Source organism: Balaenoptera ricei, chromosome 4 (genome assembly GCF_028023285.1).
Source record: "Balaenoptera ricei isolate mBalRic1 chromosome 4, mBalRic1.hap2, whole genome shotgun sequence".
NCBI lineage: Eukaryota > Metazoa > Chordata > Mammalia > Artiodactyla > Balaenopteridae > Balaenoptera > Balaenoptera ricei.
The window spans coordinates 91,298,192-91,313,154 of NC_082642.1; the positions used below are offsets into that span (position 1 = coordinate 91,298,192).

General features: G+C 39.0%; 2 protein-coding genes across 3 annotated transcripts in view; both read right to left on the bottom strand.

Moving 5' to 3' along the window:
- The window catches only part of UMPS (uridine monophosphate synthetase), a 44,217-nt gene extending 39,847 nt beyond the window's left edge, over nucleotides 1-4,370 (bottom strand). The window contains exon 1 of the mRNA XM_059920936.1: nucleotides 4,158-4,370. Coding sequence (XP_059776919.1) covers nucleotides 4,158-4,313 — 156 coding nt within the window. The 5' untranslated portion in view covers nucleotides 4,314-4,370. The remainder of the gene's footprint in view (nucleotides 1-4,157) is intronic.
- Nucleotides 4,371-12,215: 7,845 nt separating this feature from the next.
- KALRN (kalirin RhoGEF kinase) overlaps nucleotides 12,216-14,963 on the bottom strand; it is a 655,749-nt gene continuing 653,001 nt past the window's right edge. For both annotated transcript variants that reach the window (XM_059920949.1, XM_059920948.1), the window contains exons 58-59: nucleotides 13,795-13,933; nucleotides 12,216-13,203 (exon numbers count right to left, since the gene is read on the bottom strand). In XM_059920949.1, coding sequence (XP_059776932.1) covers nucleotides 12,658-13,203; nucleotides 13,795-13,933 — 685 coding nt within the window. In that variant the 3' untranslated portion in view covers nucleotides 12,216-12,657. The remainder of the gene's footprint in view (nucleotides 13,204-13,794; nucleotides 13,934-14,963) is intronic.

Below are 14,963 nucleotides of genomic sequence, written 5' to 3' on the forward strand. Positions count from 1 at the left end.
ACAAAAATTAACTCAAAATGGATTAGACTTGAATGTAAGACCTGAAACCACAAAATTCCTAAAATAAAACATAGGTAGTAAAAAAAAAAAAAAAAAAAAAAAAAAAAAAAACATAGGTAGTAAGCTCCTTGACATCACTCTTAGTGATATTTCTTTGGATCTAACTTCAAAGGCAATGGCAACAAAAGCAAAAATAAACAAATGAGACCACATCAAACTAAAGAGCTTCCACACAGCAAGGAAGCCATTAGTAACAAAAAAAGGTAACCTTCTGAATTGCAGAAGATATTTGCAAATTGTATGTCCAAAAAGGGGTTAGTGTCCAAAACATGTAAAGAACCCACACAGCTCAATAACAAAAAAAAGATTTGATTAAAAAATGGGCAGAAGATCTGAATAGACATTTTTCCAAAGAAGACATATCGATACAAATGGCCAACAGGCATATGAAAAGATGCTCAATATCACTAATCATCAGGGAAATGCACATCAAAACCACAATGTGATATCACTTCACACCTTTCAGAATGGCTATTATCAAAAGAGCAAGAAATAATAAGTACAAGGACTTCCCCAGTGGTCCAATGGTAAAGAATCTGCCTTCCAATGCAGGGGATGCGGATTCGATGCCTGGTCGGGGAACTAAGATCCCATATGCCACGGGGCAACTAAGCCCATGTGCCACAACTACTGAGCCCGTGTGCTGCAAACTACAGAGCCCACGTGCTCTGGAGCCCGTGAGCAACAACTAGGGAGAAAACCCGCATGCCACAACTAGAGAGAAGCCCACACGCTGCAATGAAAGATCTCACATGCCACAATGAAGATCCCACATGCCACAACTAAGACCCGATGCAGCCAAGAATAAAATTAATTAATTAATTAATTTTAAAAAAAGAAATAATAAGTGTTGGTGAGGATGTGAAGAAAATGGAACCCTTGTGCACTGATGGAGAAAATGTTAATTGGTGCAGCCACTGTGGAAAACAGTATGGAGGTTCCTCGAAAAATTAAAAACAGAACTCCCATGTGATCCAGCAATTCCACATCTGGATATTTATCTGAAAAAAATGAAAACACTATCTTGAAAAGATATCTGCACCCCCATGTTCACTACAGCATTATTTACAATAGCCAAGATATGGAAACAACCTAAATTGCAAAACAACCATGAATGAACAAGTGGATAAAGAAAATGTGGTACACACACACACACACACACACACACACAAAATGGAATATTATTCAGCCATGATAATTGTAAAACACTGACATTTGCTCAACGTAGATGGACTTTAAGGGCATTATGTTAAGTGAAATAAGTGAGACGGAGAAAGACAAATACTTCATGATCTCATTTATATGTGAAATCTTACAAAAACAAACAAACAAAAAGACAAGTCATAGATACAGAGAACAGATTGGTGGTTGCTAGAGGCAGAGAGTAGTGGGTAGGCAAAATGGGTGAAGGGATTCAAAAGGTACAAACTTACAGTTATAAAATAAGTAAGTCATGGGGATGTAATACACAGCATGGTGACTATAGTTAATTATACTGTATTGCATATTTGAAGGTTACTGAGAGATCTTAAAAGTTCTCAGCACAAGAAAAAAAATTTGTAACTATGAACACAGACGTGTTAACTAGACTTGCTGTGGCAATCATTACACAATATATACAAATAGGTCACTACGCTGTACACCTGAAACTAATATAATTTTATATATCAAATATATCTCAATAAAAAAATCAACAGAAGAATATATACCAAAGTGTTTTCTTAAAGTTTTCATAGGACTTCCCTGGTGGTGCAGCGGTTAAGAATCCGCCTGCCAATGCAGGGGACATGGGTTCGAGCCATGGTCCAGGAAGATCCCAAGTGCATGGAGCAACTAAGCCCATGCGCCACAACTATTGATGCTGCACTCTAGAGCCCATGAGCCACAACTACTGAGCCCACGTGCCACAACTACTGAAGCCCGCGCGCCTAGAACCTGTGCTCCGCAACAAAGAGAAGCCCCCGCTCGCCGCAACTAGAGAAAGCCTATGCACAGCAATGAAGACCCAACACGAAGACCCAACGCAGCCAAAAATAAATTAATTTTAAAAAAAGGTGACTTTAAAAAAAAATAAAGGTCTCATAAATACAGAGCCTACTGTGTGAAGCACTAGTTGATAATATCCTTTTCTACATAAATCATCACATTTTAATGCCAGAATGCATACTCCCACCCAACACCATCTTATTTTAAGAAGAAAATCAGAGTTACTTAGTGAACTAGATCAGAGGTGTTCAAAATTTTTTGTTCCTGTATTTCTAAAGATTTGAAAATTTTATGAATATTTTTAAGCTGCAAAAAATGTAACTTCTAGAGTACTGAAAAAATTAACATATTATCCTAGAACTGTTACATCACTCCTTTAAGTGAATACAATGGGATCCAAATGCTATACTGATTTGATACTCAACATCTGCTTAAAAAAAAAAAATGAAAATGCTAAATTATGAACTTGGAAAATTTTACATTTTTTTGAACTCATATTTTCATTCCATTGTCTCCACAAAATTTTATTCTAATGCAATATATATCTGTGCTTGAAAAACTTTTACTGATCATTCTATGATACTTCTTCACAACAAAAATGTATGTAAACTGAAATTTTAAATTGTAAATTTAAAAAATTTCCTGTGACCATAAGTCTCTAAGTGTTAAAAATTCTGTTATCATTACAATTGTTATAAGCATAAAATTAATTAAAACATAATCTGCAAATTTTGATAGAAGCATAAAAACAGATTATTTTGGAAATGCATTTCTTAGTGAGATGAATGGTACCTGATCCTGGCAATTAATTTATGTATCTACTGTAGTTGACTATTACTTACTACTAGGAAGTCAGAGTTCAGTGTAAGTTCTTTTGCTTTTCGGGAGTGCAAATAATAAGAAACCCTATTTGCATAAATAAGTAGACATGAAAGGAGTCCTGTTATATCCAGTTCTCTCAATATTTTGAACTCCTTCTGAGTTAACTACCAAACATCACAGACACATACACACACACCCCAATATCTAGTATCAAAAAATAATTTTTAGTCATCTGTTAACTGATGACTTCTTCAAAAATAAACCAACTTTTCAAAAGAAGATCCCTAGTCATTCACTTTCTCAGCACTGATGAGATGCACCATAGCAAGATTCTGGATGGTGAGAATAGTCTAACCCACATCAACTAGTGCTTCAGTCCTTTTCATAATAACATCAGAGTGGGGTTCACAAAGGGCGAACATAAACCCTTAGTGGTGGAGAAAACTTACATAAGTCTTCTAGATAGAACTTCTGTGATAACTGAAAGGTTCTATATCTGCACTGTCCAATAAGGTAGCCACTAGTCGCATGTGATTATAAATTTAAAAATTCATAATGCTCAATATTCACATGCGGCTAGTAGAAACTCTATTAGCACATTTAGACCCTTCTACTTACACTGTGGTCTGCAGCTTTTGCTGGCAGCTTGTGAGAAATGCATAACCTCCCACCCTGCCTCAGGTCTACTCAATCAGAGTACGCATTTTAACAAAATTCCAGGTGATTCATATCTACTCAGAGTTTAAGAAGCCTTGTGCTAGAAAACTCTAATTTGTACAAAGGTTTTCCCTTTTATTCACCAAAAAACTACCTCCATGAAATGTCCACCCTCTGGCCTTAATTCTTGCTCCTGGCCACACAGTGCAAAATCGAATCCCCCTTTCCTAGCAAGAGCCCTTCCAAGTATTTAAGCAGCTACCAAATTCTCCCCACACACACCTTTTCCTCCCCTCCCCCCGCCGTCCCATTTTCACGAGGTTAAATACGCGGAACTCCTTCAAGTACTTCTGTGCAAGACAAGGCCCCAAACTGTGTTTCCCCGACTCTCTTGCAGAGCACGTGTCAAAGCAAGCGAGTCACCGTGCAGGCTGCCCTCTAGGTCCTCAAAAGCCTAACAGTTCCTGGTCTCTGGGCTTCGCAAAACAGATTCCACCAGGCCGATAGCAGGGTCGACCCGCCTGCTTGGCTCTTTTGCCCTCACCCACAGCCCAACTCCTGTCACCCCTCCCCCACCTCCTGGTCCTCATCCCCGCCACCCAACCCTCTTCTTTCCTTTCCTGGGCAGGTACCTGACTCAGAATACGGGGTCGAGACACGATGCCCCGTAGATCGATGTACACGGGGGAAGAGAGCCCGCTCTTCAGCACGAAGTTCCCAAACTTGAAAGCCTGCACGTCGTACAGACCCGTTACCAATAACTCCAAAGCTGCATCATCGGCCGCCATCGTCCCGCTCTCCCAGTTCACTCCGAACTCCAAACCGCCGCTTAGCCGCGGCGCCCGGTGACGTCACCTGAGAAATCCCGCCTCTTCCGGCCCTTTTTCCGGCGGCTGGGCGAGTTCGCTCCGCTCGGCTCCGGGTGCCAGGTAGCGAGGGCCCAGGATTTCAGGTCCGGTTCCGGGCAGTGGTAGCGAACTTTACCCCGACGCTGCCTGTGGGTGAGATAGCTGGACTTTGAAGCCCCAATAGTTAGATTGGCTCCAGGATCATAAAATCAAGACTCTCAAGAGAATTTGTATGAATCCTACCTACTTTTTATAGCGCAGTGTCCTCTTAATTCTACTTCTTGGGCGAGCATATATTTGCCCGTTATTAAACACCACTGTCCCCTCCCCTCCCCTTTCTCCAAATAGAGTGTAAGTTCTGGAAGACGGGGACCTTTGCTCAATTCTTTTATTAACTTCATGGCATTTGGCAAATGTCAGTGTCATAGCAATTTGCACATGGGACTATAAAGCTCTTAGCAGGTAATTATTCATTACCTCTTCTGTCGGCCCTCTGCGTCTGGAGGAGGACGTGGGTTTAGTCCCATTAGAGTAGCACAAGTGTTTGGCACATAATACATGTATAGCAGATGAAGAAGAGAGGGAGGAGAGCAGAAGAAGATGAATTGATACCTTGGTATCAAGGTTATCCAGGAGGATAATCATGCCAGCTAATCTGAAAATCTAAGCATATTTTGTATTCACAAATAAATTCCTTAAAGTAGAGGAAATTCCCATTGTGGGTAGAAGGCAATACTTTAAGGATAATTACCTTTAAAACCATAAGTCTCACGATTGTTACTCATCAAATTGATTCTCAAGTCATTTCTATGTTTCTGTGTTCTTTTATGTTTGTCTGTTTTCTCTGAAGGCAAGATGACCAGCCAGTGTGAAGGAGCCCATGCTTTTGACAGTTCTCATTTCAAATACATGCAGTAAAATCTTGATGAAATAGAAACCCACTGTTAAAACATTTTTCTTCTTATGTGCAAAATAATCTAATCAAAATACTTCAATCCCAAATACTTGTCAGCCTTAAGAATAAAATGGCCTGTTAGTTTACCAACAAAATGAGTTTTACTTGGGAATGGCAGAGGAATTGCATTTGAGGCATGGAAACTATGGCAAAACATAGGCAAGTCTGGAGAACAAAGGCCAGGAATGTTACTTTACAGAGAAACGGGAAGTTGGGAGGGGCTGCTTTGAAAGAAAGTCCATTGGAGGAAATCAAGAGTTCAGGGTCGTGACAGTTTCTTATTGGCTGCATTGTTGGTGTGCAAGGAGAACATCTTCCACCCTCATGCTAGAGAAGTTAAGTAAGCATCTTCCTGCCCAGGGATGTAAAATAAGCTGCATACAGTGGTATGTACTGGTGTGTGCATGAAAGCTCCTCCTTCAGGGCTTCCTCACTCCACTTTAAATGAGATTTTCCTTTATTAGTTTTCACACACTCTAGCTAATTGACAGTGTACTATGAATCACTTTCATTTGCACTTGGGTGGCACACACAGACTCTTTCAAAGCAGGATCATGTCTGCAGAGTCCAATCCAGATTCCTGGAGTCCACAATATGTTGCGTAAACTTGTGAGATCCATCCCAAATGGCCTGCCAATTTTCTAACAAAGTTGCCAAATAAAACATCAGAATGAAGTTAACAACACACAGGGAGGCTTATTTGGCACTTTTGGATAGAGAAATGCCTTTGACTACTTCTCCAGGCAACAAAATTGTTGCTTTCTTTCCAAATGCTGGGCAAAATGTGTTATGTAATAATAACGCAATATTTTCACCTTGTCAAAGGCTTTCATATATTTGGAGGAAGAGCAAAAAAAAAAAAATTACTCTTTTCTTTCTACCAGAAGTTTTAATTAGAAACAAAAGACCACAAGAAATAATATCTTTAGTATAGTATATTTATAGGAATGCATAACTTGAGATGTACATTTTGAAGTTTCATCCATAACTTATAACATTTACTGTAGTAATAATAACAAGACAGCAGGTCATCACTTTACAACATCACACATGAGTGATTTTGACTTACAAATAAAATATTTACAACCTACCTTTACAAAAGGACGTTGTGTGCATACAAAATGAACAACTGCAGAAAAATTTAAAAATAATGAGACAACCAAAAACCCAGAAGATACACTTAAGGCAGACCAGCAAGACACCGAAATAATTAAGGCTGTGGAATTCTTCTGCACCTTGAAAATATAGAGCTATTTATCAATACTGTGGAGTGATTTTAAATCAATTGTTACAAGCCTGATGGAAGTACGTACTTATATGTATATGCATAATGGTCCGTATGGGGAAACCTGTCCACTTATGGATAAGGCCCTTTATCTGAATGGCCAGAGAAGCCCACCCCAAACTCTCAAAAGACTTGGCGGGGAGGGGTCACTCAAAACCAAGAGGTGCCAGTGAAGTTTGCAAACCAACGATTAAATATTCAAATATAAAGATCCTTCTGACTCCAGGTAAAAGGAATAACCTATATGATGGTCCCACTATGTTTCAAGCTTTGTTCATTTGGCTTTGTAGACTTCAAAAGACAGCAAATAATTCCCCAGTGAGTAGAATCTAACACTACCTATCAGCCCTAATGGTTTTGAATGGCCCTAGATGGTTTTCTACTAGAAAAATTGACACACCTGGGCTGTCTTCAACTGGATAGATTTCTGCATATGAGCAATAACATATACATACATATTATACACTATATACATGTACAGATGTACATATATCCATATTCTCCAACAGTTTGCACTTTGATCACTACTGTTCTCTGACTAGGATCTCATTCTGAAGAACAGGTTTAGTTTTTTCACAGTCTTCACATTTGTCCTAACTACTAGTTTTACTCACCTTCCCCACAGAGTAGGCCGCAGTTTGGCAGAAACAGAAGTAAAAGCACCAGGGTCAAAAAAATCAAACACAGAGATGACAGATATGGCTTAAGTTAGTAAGAGAAGATGTATGTTTTGTTAACTTCAAATTCATAACCACAGTCTTTGAGATCACAGTAACAGTCCCCATAACACTCCAGGATGTGGCTTCATTTCTTGATGGAAATCAGGCATTGATGGAACTATTATACTAGCTATTCCTGGGCTAGCAAATTCGCTTGCTTAAATTAAGCCTCAGGATTGGGACTCTGAGAATTGTTATTTGCACTCTTTTCTACCACCCTCCATTTTCTCAGCCATCCTCACTGTCTGAAATAACATTTATCTGAATAAACAGTTAATCTTGATCATTTGAATAAAAACTAAATCTGACCACATTTTAGAATCTCCCAGTAAATAGGCTGACAGGAAACACAATAGCCCATGAGTATTAATTTCAGTCTTTCCATAAATGTCCCTTAAAGATGAAAATTTGTCTTAGAGTAATTGTTTTTTCCTCTCCTCTAACTTCTACATGCACTGAAAATGAGGAAGAAATGTCTTTCATAGAAAATATGGCCTGTGATATTTCTGTGTTCTACTATTTTTGTATAGATTTCTCACATGCATAATATTCTCTATTAAAGACGTCTAATGCTATGGACAAATTTCAGCCATTTTTAATCCTGTAGAATTAATGAAACAACTAAGCGCCTTATAGTTTTTAGAAAATGGATATTAATGTGGTAGCTCCCCTTTTCTTAGTGGAGAATTGGTAAACCTTATCTTTCCTAACTCCAACCTGGGTTTAATCATTCATTTTCAAATGATCCCTAGATTTTAAATAGTTAAGAAAAACTGTAGTGTAAATAAATACACTGAAAACACACATGCTATGTTTGCCTAACCCAGACTCCACAGAGATGCTACACAGGAGAGAAATAAATAAGGCCCATATTCCTCAAAACTGAACAAGGAAGTGGTGAGTTTGCACTTTTGCCTTACTACAGAGACCCCTTATGTTTGAAATATTTCCTCTTCTATCAAATTCATGGGACAAGGTTTTAGTTAATACACAGAAATAACCACCATCTAGTTTATAACATATTTGCTCCCTCATATTCTCACAAATCTAAATTTCCATGCTCTTCCACAGGGCAAGAAAAAAGTAATGACTAACTCACGGGCACTAAATCATGGAGACTATGGAAAAGCAAATATGCTACTCCTGAAACACCTAATTATCTTTAAAAAAAAATCCAAGGTTTTCCCTACAAAAACTAACAGTGCAATTCATTTCTACACCTGTGCATTTAACTTGCCTCATTATAGATACCTGTGAGAATCTGAAGAAATGAGTTGTGATATCAGAAAATATTTTATTCTCACTTCTGCCCTCCCAGTGAGGAAAGTGGCTGTTTGGGCTCTTCTCTGTCAATTTTTCTAGAGCATAAAGCTTGAGAAGAGCATCACGGTTGCTTTGGAGGGCATCTCACTCTTTGCTTCTGCCATAAGACATACTGGAGAAAACAGTTTATTGACAAACACTTCATCAGCTCTCCTAACCTTTTTCTGTACACAAGCTTTTAAATGATTGAAATTACAGGCTAAGACCAAATAACATTCAGACAAAGAGCACCTAGTACTTCCAATTAAAATTAATTTATAGAATTTAATCTCATGAGTTTGCAAATGGTATCTAAAGACATGAATATTGAAATCCTGGAATGTTCAAAGTTACTATCGATAAAATTCTTAGCACTGGCAGTGTGTAGCACTTTAAAAAAATCAAAGTATCTTGTAGACATCCCAACTAAGGTATTTTCCCAACATTCCTATGAGATTAATTCCTCCCTCCATCCCCCCAACTCCCATTTTAACAATGGGGACATTTGGGGCAGAAAAAAACAAAGACTTTCTGTAAGAAAGGACGAATCAGGAATAGCTGAGGTTGAAACTCAAGAATTCCTGGGCTCACCCTATGTTCAGATGGTTTCATTTAAAAGATATGTTAAAATAAAGAAAACATGCTGCAGTATCAGTCAATCTAAATACAATGAACTTCTTTATCTCCCATCCTCCCCCTCTGAAAGGCACTACTATTTATAAAGACTTGTGAACCACAAAGCGGTGCAGCCAGCTTTTCCTCTGCTTCCTCTACTCCCCCAAGAGTGTTTATGGCTGTCAGAGACCTGAAGGACACCTCCAACATTATGATTTTTTTCTTAAAAATTTTCCCACATTCAGCTGTAAGTGGATATAAATCTATTTAATTTGAAACAAATGTAAAAGATGAAGTAAAGTATTATACATTAGAAAAATTATTGTGGGTTGTCCCTCATCTTTTCCTTCTTTCTGCATCCCACCCTTACAAAACAAAAACCCCCAAAACCCTATGCAATGAATATAAGCCAAGCAAGAAACTTGTGACCTTAACCAACATTTATTTTTCCCATTTCAACTGGAAGTTCACTCTTACTAATTCCTAGTTAAGTTTTGATTGCAAGAACTACCATAATTATAGTAGAAGGGGACTATTTCCTTGTCTCTCCCCTCTTCTCTACCACAAATACTGTATGTGTACATATATCCTATTAATAAATATCTCTGCCAAAATAGGTACAAGAAAGTGGTTCCTAATCCTTCATCCCTCACCACAGTTGCCCACAGAGCAACCTAAAGTGTATTTCCCAACCCCATCTTCTGGGATTCCTTGTTATTTCCAACTTGCTATGGAGAATTCTTGAACCAGGAATGCTATCATCTTATCCCTGTTGTGAAGGACCAGGAGCTTTGCAGATAGGATGCCTCCTTGTTAGTTTTCTTCAGTTATCAAACTATATAAAATATACACCCTTTCTTTTGGGGCCTCTATTAAATCCATTCTACTCTAATGATTGTACTTTGGGTCCAGTTAACAAAGTCATACTACTTTTCATTTCTCTGTCCCTCCTCTCCTATCTCTTCACTTCCCCAACATGTGTACTTGGGGGAGATTCCAAACAACCTCCCATCTGGACCATCCCAACTCTGATGTAAAACCTGTTATAAAAGCTTTGGCTCTGCCTAATACTCTGTCAACTGCCCTCCCGACAACATGACTTCATTAATGCTCTCCTGTCTAGTCTGGACACCATTGTCCTTCTCAAGCAGAAACTCAGCTTGTCTCCTACATGGTCATAAAAACTCACAATGACTCAGCAGGGGGCTCTTTATTCATCATCCACAGTGGATGGAACAGAACTTGCCAAGCCATACTGTACAGATACTTGGAATCCTCAGTGCCTGTAATCTATCCCATGATGTGCCCTAGGGACCAGGCTTTCTTCTTTTTTGTTGTATCTTATAATGAAGACATGTTTACTAAAAGAGTTTTTAGTAAATATGTTTTATATTTCAAAATATTGTATCATATAGTATTTGTATATACCTATGGGTTTGAATGAAGAATATGAAGGGTTAGTCAAGAGAGAGCTCTGAGGAAGGGAGCCTTGATGACCCAGGGCCATATGAAAACTAGGAAACAAATACAGTCAGAGTCAGTTTCCACATATTTGGTTAATCCTGAAAATACATAAGTGCTATCTAGTCTTATTGCTTGTACTTTCTACTAATTTATTAATCTATAATCTTGGATGGGATGAGGTGGAGGGTGGATGAGGAAATTGACTTTGATACCAATGGAAAAGAATGATGAGTATTTTTAATTCTACATTTCCACTGTGGGAATAAGTGTTTTTATATATTAAAGTTCAGGCTTAGTTTCCATCATTCCTCTTCATTAAGATAGGTTTGTAGTTCTATTTATCCTTCATAAACTTTCTGCTTGCACTTCTGTGCTGCATGATTTTAATTTTCTCAATCCTACTACAGGAGAGAAGCGATGCCATTAAACCTGATTTGGACAAACAGTTAAGTTATATTTTTAAAATAGCATTTGCATAACAGCAATTTAAAAAACATTCTCGGAAACAAAGGGTGGATCATGTACAAATACAAAAACAAAAACTCTTTCCCAAAAACCAAAAAAAAAAAAAAAAGAAAGAAAGAAAGGAAGAAAAAACCATGAAATGCCCAGGTTTAATTTTTTTTTCCCACCAGTGGAAAAAGGGGCAGTTCATAATCATCTTGTACAGAGAATATACACCAGAAAGCAGCGTTGGCCTCAAAGTGCAATTAGTCCTTTTAGCCCAGGGAAATATTGGTGGCTGAGTGGTGATAGATATTGCAATCACAGTTAAAACTCAATGCTCTGTTAGGGTGATGTATCAGATTTTATTCCATGGCTTCAGAAAGGACTTGGGACCAGGCCTTCAAAAGGCCTATATGGCTGCCTCCTTTTGGTAAGCACCCCTTCACTTCCATAAGGGGTTAGAAATAAAGCAGGCCAGCTTTCGGAGGACTGCATTCTGCAGCGGCAGAAGACATCAGAAAGCATTGTTATGTTGTTCACAGGAACTGTAGGAAAGGTTTCTATTTGCACTTTTGTATGAACCTGTTTTATTTGTTACCTATTTCAAACCAAGTGTAGACATAAAAAATAGCCCCACACCTCTTACTGTATTTGGACTTATTTCCTGGCAGGCTTTCCTGCCAGATGAACTCTGAGCTGCCAGTGAATCTGGGGTAGCATTTCATAAACAGAACCTAGGTTAGTCAAATACCTGTGACTGAGAGAAAAATCTTCTCATTCACAGATTGTGAAAGGGTAACATTGCTTTCTCTTAATGCACAGGTTCTGGTAAAAGAGTTCTATACAAGATTTATAAAATGCTCTAAAAAACCTGTCATCTAATTGTGCTTAGTCAAAACAATGTAATGCTTCAGTAAATAAGTCACTGTCTTAACTGGAGTACTCAAAGTTACTTATGATTGATTTCATATATATCTCTATATTATAAAACTCTGAAAGCTGAATGCGATATATTTTACTGTATGTGTACATGTATCCTATTAAGAAACTATATCTAAGTAATCTAATCCAGTATAGTTGACATACATGACAACTCTGTTAAATAGAACTTTTTGCTTAAAATTTCGGCAAAGGTGGAAACGTTTTATACTCACTTCAGTGAGCTGAAGTTTTGCCCAGTTAACCACTCATTTTGGAACACGCAATTAAAATTTCATAACAGCTGCTATTCTTCTTATCTTTGCCTCTCTTTTGAATACTTTCCGTGACTCTTTGCATCTGATCTCTTCCGGATGACCTTCTGAAAAGTCCCTGGATTTAGGGTGATTTTACTGCTGCTCAGACCCTGAAAAACCACTGAAGGGGTTTAAGGGGTACATCTCTCAATCCAGAAAACCACGTGGAGTGAAATAATGAACAGAATTATTTACAGACACATTCAGTCTTGCTTTGGTTCACACTGCACTTCCATGTGAAACCTCGAGGGCTGGGAGATGGCTACGTCCCTTGGTTTACCCGGTTGACAATGTAGCTCTTGACGTTGGGAATAGGCCGAACGTCGTTCTGGTGCTTGCGGCGCTCTATGAAGCATGCCAGGCGGGAGGTGTCCAGGGGGATTTTGGAGTAGCTGCCGTTGTGGGGCTGCAGCCATGGATGCTGCAGGCAGGTGGCTGCCGTGGGCCGCCTCCGAAAGTCTTCCTGTAGGATCACATTGATGAAATCTCTGGCAGCATTGCTCACGCCACAGAAGTACTCATGGGGGAAGCTGAAATCCACCCTGCATACGTTGATACATGTCTCCTCCTTGCTCTCATCCAAGAAGGGGGAGACGCCGCTCAGCATGACATAAGTCAAAACCCCAATGCTCCAGATATCAGTGCCCAGGGACACAGGGATCCCTTGGATCACTTCTGGGGCAGCAAACTCAGGGTTCCCAAGCAGGTGGTGGATGTGGAAGTGACCTGAGATCTGGACAGCGTCCTCTAAGTCAATGAGCTTCACTCGAGGCACTGGAATCCGAAGGTCAATGAGCAGGTTTTCAGGCTGCGGAGATCCAAGGAGGCAGGGATAAGAGAAGGCAAGTTCAGCTCTCTGTTTTGACTACCAGTAGGACTCCATCCATTCAGACACAGTTCTGCCATTCTTTGATAAAGCCTGTAGTGTATGGGACATTCCCTATGTTCAAACTGAACTAAACTCTGAGGTTAAATGGTGCTTTAGGGAAGTTGTTTGACATTGGAAATCATGTCTTCTTAATTAGCCCTTACTTGCCATTAAATCAAGAAAAGAATAAATTATTTATTTTGCACTAAATCAAGAAAAGAATAAATTATTTATTTTGGAGAACAGGGGCTTCTTTTTGAAAAAGATGGTGACATTTAGTGGATTCCTTCTATAAAGTTAGACAAAGTGGTTAAAGCCTCCCTTCCTTCTCTAACCCCAGGTGTCATGTGACTCTGGAGTGTTCTCACTAATTCACGAATAACACACTTAAATTGTGACAACCCATTTTGTGTTTAATATTCATAGGGATTCTAATGTAAGTAAATAAAATGAGAATTTACCCCCCTCAAGGGTAATGACTGGCAGGTTAGACTTAACCATTTCCCTGCTAGGGTTGCTACTTCTTATTACCTTTATGTCCAAATGTGCAACCCTGCAGTTGTGAAGGTACTGCAGGGCTTCCATGATGTCTCGTATGTAGAAAGCTACTTTTTCTTCCATCAGCTCATCATGATTCATAAGGTAGTCTAAGAGTCGGCCGTCATCCATTCTGAAAATAGGGAGGAAAAGACAAAGGAAATATGTTTATAGAGAAAACAGAAAAATAACACACACAAAAATCTGTAAGTTTGCTAACATTTCTCCTACTCCCTATTATAAATGAAGATCAATGTTGCAACACATGCGTGTTTTAGTTAGAGCCCAAAGTTAGTGCAATGTTCAGAACTTATATGAAAAAGATAGATAGATAGATAGATAGGTAGATAGATAGATGCATGCATGCTTCAGGGAAGAAATCTGTATAACCTTAAGACACATTATGTTTCGTTAACTTTTGAAACTGCTCACAAGGAAAAAGGTCTGACACCACTTTAAGAGAGGTTAGATTGCAAAATAGAGAAAGGAGGGAGAGAGAGATCTTGCAATTGTCTGAATAACTGGAATCTGGTGGCTTCAAGGAACCTCATATATGTCTTGCAAATAGCTTTTACTTGTTAATTTTTACTTGGGGAAAAATAGAAACTAGGCAAAGTTTGATCTTGGCATTCTTGACCCCCCTTTTGAATCCCATCCCTCTTGGGCAACTTTCCAATCTTAAAAACTATATCTGAAAGCCTGGTACAAGGGGCCAGCCAGACCTGGATTCAAATCCTGGTTCTGCCACTAACAGGTTGGCGGCTTGGAGCAAGTCATTTAAACTCTCTGTGTTTTGGTTTCTTCATCTTTAAAGTAAGAGTAACAACAACAACAATAATAATACCTATTTCATTATGAGGACTGTCCAAGGATCAAGTGAGACAATGAGGCATTTAAGCATAATTCTTAGCAATAGTAAGTGCGCAATAAATGGCAACTATTTTCAGGTGCTCTGGGCCCTCTTTAGCAGGGAGTGACCAGATGCCAGGCAGCTGGTCTCTAATATGCATTGGGCCATTAAGGCCCATCCCCAGGAAAGGCCCAGGCAGAGGAGCCTGAGCCAGAGTCAGAAACTACTTTTGAACACAGCTGACATCCCCCTGCCAAGTTTCCATTCTCTTCTCTGGCTTGTTCCTTCCCACAAACTTGTTCTCTTCTCCTGC